Source organism: Antrostomus carolinensis, unplaced genomic scaffold (genome assembly GCF_000700745.2).
Source record: "Antrostomus carolinensis isolate BGI_N321 unplaced genomic scaffold, ASM70074v2 scaffold6164, whole genome shotgun sequence".
Classification (NCBI taxonomy): domain Eukaryota; kingdom Metazoa; phylum Chordata; class Aves; order Caprimulgiformes; family Caprimulgidae; genus Antrostomus; species Antrostomus carolinensis.
The window spans coordinates 62,454-72,352 of record NW_010312742.1 but is presented as its reverse complement, the minus strand read 5'-3'; the positions used below and the strand labels follow the sequence as shown (position 1 = coordinate 72,352).

General features: G+C 46.9%; 1 protein-coding gene across 1 annotated transcript in view; it reads right to left on the bottom strand.

Moving 5' to 3' along the window:
- Window positions 1-9,899, bottom strand: part of VAV2 (vav guanine nucleotide exchange factor 2) — a gene marked incomplete at its 5' end in the record, with an annotated part of 47,428 nt that overhangs the window by 9,886 nt on the left and 27,643 nt on the right. Inside the window, 7 exons of the mRNA XM_029084768.1 lie at window positions 285-299; window positions 1,004-1,136; window positions 1,392-1,477; window positions 3,273-3,359; window positions 6,008-6,076; window positions 6,588-6,683; window positions 8,075-8,174. Coding sequence (XP_028940601.1) covers window positions 285-299; window positions 1,004-1,136; window positions 1,392-1,477; window positions 3,273-3,359; window positions 6,008-6,076; window positions 6,588-6,683; window positions 8,075-8,174 — 586 coding nt within the window. The remainder of the gene's footprint in view (window positions 1-284; window positions 300-1,003; window positions 1,137-1,391; window positions 1,478-3,272; window positions 3,360-6,007; window positions 6,077-6,587; window positions 6,684-8,074; window positions 8,175-9,899) is intronic.

Genomic DNA, 9,899 nt, shown 5'->3' with positions numbered 1-9,899 from the left:
AGCAGGGAAGGAGGAAGAAGAGCTTTGTGTCTCTGTAACGCGTCACAACTAATGATGCTTGAATCAGCTGGGTGCCGTGCACCAGGGCCAAGTAAGAATTCACAGTGGCAGATGAGAGAACCCAGATTTTTCTGCTCCGGTGGCTCCTCCCCAGCCATTATATCCCTCCCTGACAGCAATCAACAGCCCAGGAGGAACATCTGACCTGCCCAGCGCCCATATGCTCTGCCTGTCTCATTACATCTCACAGAAAAACACGAGAGAAAATTGTGTGCTTTGCTTACCATTTTTCCATGGGACTAGAAAGCATGGGAGAGCAAAGTGGAAATAAATAGATTTCATTAAAATACAAAGCTAGCAGCATTTCTTCAGCATCCAAGTGGCAAAATTGGCTTTTCTTACCCAAATGTCACTTACCCTGTCTGTACAATACCTCTTCCCATATAAGTGGATTAAGCTAATGGGTCCCTGCTTGACCAATAGCTGGGAGGAGCTTTTCCCTCCTGACTGCAGCCTAAGCCCCAAACCACCAGTAAAATTATGTTCCTTCAGTGGCAAATGCCCTCTGAGTGCCAGTTTTGTCGGGCTGGTGGGCAACGGTCACACTGCCTTTCCAGGCTCCTCCACCCTCTAACTCCTGGGAGTGAGAGAATCCGGACAGACCTTCCCTCCCTATCCTGCTCTCCTGATGTTTGCTCCCTGCCCATCTCCTGCTGTCAGCAGGCCAGAAAGCAAGGAGCAGCTTCCTCCCTCCTAACTCAAATCATCCCAGCTTCTTCCAGGCTGTTAAGCAAGGACCGAGGTCAAGGATCAAGCCCAACCCCACATTAATAAACAATTCCCAACTCTCTGTAAGGCTGCCCTGAAAACTGAGCATTTATTTTCCAGCTTTTTGCAAGCTCCGTTTCTATTTTAAAAGGCTAATAGGAGTGTATGACCCAAGGACTGGGCCAACCAACTCCAAAACACTCTCCAGCAGAGCTAATCCCCGGAGTCCACCTACCTTCTTAATGTCCTTGTTGTTCATAGGGTCATCAGTCATCTTGTGGAAGAGCAGCTCAATAATTTCTTTCAGTTCATAATTGTATCCTTTCCTTTTGCAGACAATCACCACTTTATCAAATAAAAATAAATACCTGCCCAAAGCAAGCAAATAAACAAGAAACCCAAACATCTCATTAAGGTCCTCATTCAACAGGAAGTACTTGGGAAGCTCTGCAGAGCTTCCCAGCCAGTGCAGCTGAACCCTCTAACCGTGCTGTAGTTTCACATGGATGGTGATTTCTGTCAGTGCAACTCCAGACAATCACTGAATCCACGAGCACAAGGGGAACAGCCAAACAAAGGTGCATTTAGTTTGAGAAAACTTCTGAGCGTGGTTGCTCACTCACCTGTCCTGCTTGGTGTGGTTTACTATGGAGCGGACCTTCAGCTCGCCATCGATTTTCGGCCTCCCAAACTCCTCCAGCTTCACTTGCTGCAGAAAGCAAAGCAGGGTTGAGCTCCTCAGCCAGGGCTGGGACCATGCTTTGGGGACTGAAACCCCAACCTGCCCGGATCGCGCAGTGTGTTGGGGACATCCTCACCAGCCCTGCCTTGGGCTGCAGAAGCTCCTGGGAACAGCATTGCCCTCGCCAAGCAGAGCCCACGCATGAGCACAGGACCACAGGAGGTCCCTGGAGCTCCGGCACCAGCCTTCCAGGACAAGACTCAGGAGTCAAAGCATTTTTGCAAGGGTTGGGATCCAGAAAGTAAAACCCTCTCAAAATAGCTATTCTCCAGAGGTTTCTACAAAACAAGAACCAAGGCTATTGTAGTTTTGATTCCCATCCTGAACCAAGACTGGAGATTTTGGGGAGGTTGGAACCCAACCCAAGGGTTGGTCAGTTTGTCTTCCAGCTCAAAAGCCCTCGCAGACGTTGCTTGGTGCAGCACAGGTACCGAGCCATGGGACTCAATCCTCTTGCATAGTTCTTACAGGAAAAAAAGTATTGTGAAGCATCATTGCTGGTCAGGAAAATAAATATTTAACACAGCTGTGTGTATAGTCCGTAATTATTTCATTGCCATGCCTTGGGGGCTGTGTATCCACAACACCAATCACTCCACAACATCCCTCCCAGTGCAACGAAAGGAAACACGGAGCAGAATGTACGTGGGATGGATCCACAGACAGGAGCGACTACTTTGCTAACATCTCATCTCGCACACGTCCAACCTGCTCCCTGGCTGCTGCATGGAGAAGTGGCTGCCTAATGCCCCCATTTATATTCCCATTTTTACAGAGCTGTCTAATTGCTCACCCAGATCAGGATTATCATGACTGCTTCAATCAAAACCTGTGAGCTGCAACAGCCCACATGCAGCCCACATCCCACTGGAGAATTGTTGCAGGTTTCTCTTGAAAATTAAGGTTTTTGTTTCCAACTGTTAAATAACCGTCAACTAAAAGTTCATTGTTTTCAAATGAAGTTAAGGTTTAAAATCCACAAACCCAGCACCCCTCAGGGCAGCCCTCAGGGTGGGCAGCACCCAGCATCTCCGTCCATCAGCCCCTTTTGAAGCAGCTCAGGTGTCAGCTCCCAAACTGCATTACCCCAGCGGGAAGTGTGACAGCAGAACAGCTGCGCCTGCAGCTGACCATCCCTGCAGCAAATGTGGGAAAAAGCTCGTTAGCTTGAAGCTCTGCCACTGAATATTAAATTAATGAGGTTCTTAGGGGCTCAAGTGAGTGATGGGTTGTGCAGGCTAGGCTGATGCACAGTCATGGGACCAAATGTTTGTTATCTCTGGATTTTGGAGGACGAGATTCTCCTTAAAATATCTGGTTGAGATTTTGGGAATTAAGTGCATGTAACACGTGCTCTTCTTCTCCAAATGCACCTTGGGGCATTTTCAAGTGCAAGAATATTCTGTTAACCTCTCTGTCTTCTTAACAACAAAAGAAAATCCATTTTAAATAGTAGACAGGAAATTAAGTAGCAGATTTAGGGAATTCTTGGGTCCACCCCTACATTAATAACATGATAAAAAGTTGGAGAAACAATTTCAGTGTAACACCACCACAAAAGCCACCCTCCATCACAGCCAAATGGGTTTTGCAATGTAGCAACCACTTCTGGACTGTCAGCAAAACCAGTCAGTGGTCAGGGAGTGTCTGAACACACAGAGATCTTTCTTGGGTAGCACATCAAGTTCAGTAGCAATTGTACAGAAAAAAGCAAATATTTTAATAATACTCAAATTAAAGTTGGGAGCGTAATCCAACTTACCAGATTTTCTATAGAGCTCTGAAATTCACTTATTTTCTTTAAAGTCTCTTTGTCCCTCTTTACTTCATTTATGTACATGGCCAAGTCCTTAAAAGAAAAGCAAATATTGATTTTTATTTTCCAGATGAAACTAGTACCTTACCAAAGCAGAACACAGGTGACCCCAGCTCCCCAAAGCCGCACTCCCCTCTGTTCTCGGGAGTCAGAGCAGGATTCGAGCAGCAGCCTGGACATGGTGAGCAAAGGCTATTTGTTTTTGAACCACACAGGTGCTGCAATTTTTATTATTTCCCAGAAGAGGGCAATGCATGAATCCAGTGCAGCACAGCAAATCCAACCCATGGCTTTTACCTGGTGAGAGCCCAGGTCAGCAGCCAGGCATCCCCAGCCCTGGCAGCATCCTTCCCTCCCAGTTTTCATCACCCTAAATCCCTTCTTCCCCCCGGATACAAAAGCAGTGAACCAGCCTCTGCTGTCAAAACATCTGTGTCTGGAAAATAGCTGCTTTGGACACCTGGCTGGATATTAGGTGTGAACAGTATTTGACCTGGCTCTGTCCCGCTTGCTTCCAGCTGACCACCTTGGGTGCTCCAGATCGCATACGAGATGGTGCAAGCTTCAAGATGCTCAGGCTCTGTCCTTCCCAGGGAACACCCCACAAGAGCATCCCCATCTCCAACACCTCTGGACCTCCAATATCTCCCACCACAGAAAGGTTATATTATAAAATAAGTAGACAGTTGATGGAGCTTGTTCTGCCTTGAAAAATTACCCAAATTTTGATCCATATTAAAGAGGAGGAACCATATCCCTTCCACTAAAACAACTTCTTACACCCTTTGGAGCGTATTTTCTGTTTGCTTCTTATCTACTCCCTGCCTCCTTGTCCTCAACAATAGCTCTTGTCAACTTGGATTAAATCTGAACATGGGATTTTTTTTTTAAGACATCCTCTTCAGGTCAGACCTTCCACAGGTTCCCAACATAAGAAGGGTTAATCACAGATGATAATCACAAATCTATATCTACTTATAACATCACAAAATACCCCACTGGGTCGGTGACAGGGATGGTTATGAAGAATGACAAAACCAAAAGCCCTATGAAGCAGCATCCTCCAGCATACTTGAGCTTTTACTCCCTCCTGCTGATGAATGAGCTGTCTCCTCTGCAAACGGGAACACAATCCCAAGATCAACTGTGACTTGAAACAATGACAGCAACGTGCAAACTGGGGCTGCGGGATTTAACTGGGAACTTGCTTCACCCCCACCATCGCCTCGGGGCTTGGTTCAGTGTGCTCACGTACAGAGTTGGTACCTGCATCAAATACCCTCAAGTGCAATTTTTTGGTGCAAATCCTGCCCCTGCTTTGTGCAAACAACTACCTGTGCAGAAGAAAAGGGAGGTGAATCGAAACGTAGCTCTGGCTGGAGATATCCACCCCCCTCAGACAGCAGCAACATCCGCTGTCCACCAGCACAGCAGACAGAAAGGCTGGATCCACAATGAAAAACATGACTTGTAAGTTAAGCCTTGGTTTACAGATCAATTAAAACCAAACCACACAGCTTCCTATGGCCCTGCCGAGCCCAGCGTGGTCAGAACTGCGCCTGCGCTCTCCTGGTGATGAGCAGAGAAACCTCACAGATGGCTACTGGCAGCTTCTTGCAAAAAATGCTGAGTCTGCAGTGAAGCCAAAGCTTATATACCTTTATTTATTAGCAGTGCTGTGGGTAGGTGCAGTATTATGAGGCCATAAGCATGGTTTAATGACCATCACCAGGTTTAGCGTTCATTTGAGGCCACGGCCATGCGTGTAGCAGTGGGATGTGAATGGAACATCCTTCAAACAACCTCAACTTTAAAGCGACCTACATATCAGCTCTGGATTCCTGGGCTTGCAGGGCTAACGGCTGAAAAGGTCACTCAAGGTATGTAAGTGCTGGGAAATGCAGTGTCACTACTAAAGCTGCAGCTCAGAGGTAGAAAACAAAGTGACTGGAGAACACGGGAGCGAGCCCAGGGATGAATCCTGTAATGCTCTCCAGAGAAAAAAACCTGGATTTAATGACCATCTTCAAGTCAGATTCTGCTGACAACAATCCCACAGTGTGAGTGTGCAGGGGAGGATGTATCCAAGTCAGAATACATTTGGATTTTTTTTTTTTCCTGAAGGTTTTCCTGAGGTCTTGGGGATTTCAGCTGAAAGCTCAAGATGACTTTAAACAAAGTAAAATTTTGACACCAGAAGTCTTCATTTATGGAAGGATAATTTTCCCTTTAATAAAAAAAATATCTAGATAAAAGGATTCTCAACCAACGCCTGGATAACACCACGTGGGCAATGCTCTGCATAGACACAGGCTCCCATTTCTGCAATACTCCCCAACTTGCTGATACGAATGGAGCTCCTTCAGATCCCTCCTGGCAAAACCAAGAGCTGGAATCTGGCACAGCCTCGTTACACACAACAGCAATTAGTGAAAAGTCATAACTTGTCAACAAATACCAGCTTCCCCAGCTGCTTAAGGAGGAAGATAACAGCCATGAGAACAGATCTGCTGAGAAGCAATTACATCAATCGGTAATGAATATACACACGCATCTCCAAAAGGAGGAGATGCTGCCTTCCCTCAGGCTCTTGGGTGTTTTTTCCATCTAATTTTTTGTTTCAAAGAAGCAGAAGGGTCCCCTGCTTTGTTGCACCCCAAGCCCCTGCAGCTCTCCCATACCTGCATTGCCTCCAGAGCCTCCTTCAGCTGTTGCTTCTCTGGTCGGTCTGATGAATGGCTGAGCAGCTCCTAGAGAAGAGAAGAGAAGAGAGAAGAGAATTAAATAAAATAAAGAGTTTGGGTGTGCTAGGAAAGCCACCCACACCCTGCCTGCACTGGGCAGGCTACGACCCGTGGGCAATGGCTGCCTGCTGCCAGGGATGCTGGAGTGGGTGGCTGTGGCTGCAGGAGTAGGATGGGGAACACGCCAAGCGGCTGGTGCTCAAGAGATCCGTTACACGGAGCTGACGGGAGGAATTTCACACATAATCAGATTATATGCAAGCTTATTTTATATTCATTAACTGCCTCTCGTGGTTAACAAGTGCAGAATTACCCTAGGTCACCAAACTTTAAGAGACGGCACAAATATTATGTCGTGTTAAGTAGCTCTAGTAATTATTTCATTTGAAGCAGGAGAAAAAAAAAACAACAAACCCTCACTCTGCACTTGGCAATGATTCACTCTCCACTGTAAAAGCCGAAAGATGCTACAGTGAGGATGGCAGCTGGAGAGAAGCACCAATGCTGAAACACTTACTTTTAACAGGAGATGATATTTCAAAACTCTTTGCATTGGAACCACCAGCAGATCTTGCAATTTAAATTTCCCATCCTGAACCTTTAGTGTGCACTCCTATTAAAGAAATCAATATATCAGCAGTGAAGCAGATGGGGGAAAACGATGGCTCCCCCACAGAAAAAGCCTCCAACATCCCATGGCTGTTACATTTTGCTTCTGTAAACTCAGTTTGGATGAGACATGACTCGCGGTCTCTGCATGCACCCAGCTGGAGCCAGGGCTCCCACCGTGGAGGTTATTGAGGAATAAAACAGGGTCTGGACCCTAAAATATAGACATTCTCATGCAACTGAGCTCCTCCAGCTTAATGAGATACTGCTCGTTAGGGGAGCGCACACGAGCGCTCTCAGACCTCGGGAAATGTCAAATGAAATGCATTAGTTTCACCCACCTCCTCGATGGGTTGAACTAATGCATTTTATTTGCAAGGGGCTGGGAGCAAGCACGCAGACAGCTGCTGGGCCTTCGCTGAGAAGCACCAAGTCATTAAGACGAGCTAATGAGATCGCAGGAAGTTTTGCGACCGTTACCTTCGCCCAGACCCATTTAGATACGTGATTCTGCTGTGCTGGCTGAGACCCCATGCCTGCCCTTCCCCAGGAAAAAAAAAGCATGAGAGCACCTGGATGTTACAGCAACTGGCTCGATGCAAGATCCAGGGAACATGTTTTTTAAAAATTATTGAATACACAGCTCTATCCCTGCATTGGGTTGCTATTTTCGCATAGAAAATCAAAGAGCATTTGCAGAAAATGAGGTAACAGACACAGACAGCCCTGCAAATTCAGATCAGCATCAAGAGCAAAGCGGGAATTAAAGCTGGGTAAAAACAGCAGTTCAAACGACACATCCCTCCTGGGAGTCCTTTGATTTACTTAATATCTGGATCAGCCCCTATTTACACGAACCCTTTACACTGGGGAAGGAGGACAGGGGAGTAATTGGGTGTTTGCATGGGGACTTGTGTTCGTCTCTGACTGTCCCTGATGCTCCATGTCAGTGTTGGGTTAATGATTGGAACTGATGCTTTTAAAGTTCCTTTCCAATCAAGGCCATTCTCTGACTCTGTGTGACTGGAAAGCCGCTCAGCTCCTGGCTTAGAGTCACTCAGTGCCTTTGGGTTTCCCTGCACACCTCAAAGAGGAATGGGTCCACAGCCAGTCCCACTCAAATAAAGTCACTTGGCTTGTTTTAACTTGGATAAACTCAGGGGAGGAAGGACAGTGAGCATGTTTGGGGAGAGATGAAGGGGCAAGCAGAGGATCAGGACAACATAACCTCCAGCTTTGCTCCATCTCTGGGCAGCACAGACTCACTCCCACGTCCCTCTCCTCTCTTGCTAAATCCAACATTTCCAAATCAAACTTTAGCTCCAGCCAGTCCTTCCAAAACCCAGGACAAGGCAGGTGGGCATCACTCAGCCCTAATGGCCCCTGCTCACTCACCTCCACCTTCTGCCTGACATCCTCCCTGTTGGCGAGGAGATGGTTGAGGGTGTTCTGGGCGTATTCCATGTGGCTGCAGTACTTGCCATAAATCAGCAGCCTGGAGAGGGGGAAATCACAAATTTAATCGGAAACACTTGCTGGCAGTTATAACCTGTTATAAAAGATATATGTACTTATATACAGTGAAAGGACAAGGCAAACGGCTATTTCCCCATATAACTGCTTAGCAAAGTATTAACACTCTTTTACTGCATGGCTTTTAAACATTTAAGTCTTTTGAAGTTTCCAGAGCTGGAGTCCATGGGGGTGAATGAGCTCAGGGCGAGCAGATGGGGCTGAGTGGCCAGACGAGCGTGTTTTCAGAGGTACAATGGCTCATCCCTTCACTCCTGAGTGCGACACATTTAACCACCACTTCCCAAGAGCTCTGCTTTTGGAGCACCATGATAACAAAGGGAAACCCAGCTCCGTGCTGAAAGACTTTTCCTAGAACAGGTTACAAAGTGGCTCTCCCAGAGGTAGCCACATCCCAGGCACAACATATCCCTGAATATGAGAAGAAATACTGAAGAGCTGGGGTCTTGTCCCTGCCCAAGCCTGGAGCGCAGCTTCAACCCCAGCAAGGGTCTGCAGATTAACTAAAACACAAGGAGGGGGGTGAGCGTTGAATCTCTGCAATCCAACCCCATGGCTCCTTGGCTGTGAGTCAGCTTTTTCTCAAGTCTGCACCACCACCTTGATGTCTCAATAGCCACCGTGCCACCCCAATAGCCACGTACTGGTTTTCTGGCAGTGCCACATTAGCCCCAGGGCTCGTGAAGGCAGAGCAGGGATGTGCTTCAAGATCAAACAACAACAAAAACCCATTTCCTGAGAGCATTTCTGAATGCAGCTCACTCAAGCCCATGCACTAATCTCTCAAAAAAGTCTTCGTTTCCCGAGTTATGGCAGCTGACAGCCCAAAAAACAATCACCACCACCATGGCTGATGTGTGCCCCACTCTCTGTAGGTTTCTGGATATTTCATCAATTAAGGAAGAAGGTAAAACACACTCTGATTCTTGAGAAGTGCCCAGAATGGACACGGGTGATAAGTAATTTACACCTCATCAGAGCACAAGAGGCTTCAAATCCCCTTAAACCCCAAGGACACAAGCTCATTGCTCCGTACAGGATGGGCCGCAAGGACCTAGAGATCAAGAGAAGGGATAATTTGGGGAAAGAAGGTTGTCTTAGCCTTTGGAAACACAGTGAAGCTCTGTATAGATACCCTGGGCTATAAATTTAAACACCTGACACAAACACAGCAGTTTTGCTGTGGATTCCCCCTTTTTCCTCCACTTCACTCATTAATCCTGCATGACAGGATGGGGTTTCCCCCCCTTCCTTGCCGTTAACTGCATTGCTGCTGATAAGACACATATTCCATCACACACTGCAACTCATCCATTATTTTGGGGCCTCATCTCTCTATGGAGATGATCTGGGAGCACCTGACCCAGCATCACTCCATAAACGTGGGACTCTCAGACCCCGGCAGGGAATTGAATAGAGAGATTTATGGGAGCCACAGTCCCCGGCGAAGCAGCAGCCAATACCAATTATTCTTCTGCCTTTTCCCCTTGACAACTTCTGAACATGCACAATAATATCTACCTTGCCAGCACCTGGGAAGTTTCAAAGAGGTTTCAGGAACATAAATTCAAACCTCCAGCTTTCAGAGGAAGAGATTTACAAACTATTTCTGCCCCCCTCATCCCCCCCCCAAAAAAAAAAAATTAAAAAAGCCCTGCAAAGCAGAGGAGCAATACATCATTTTGCT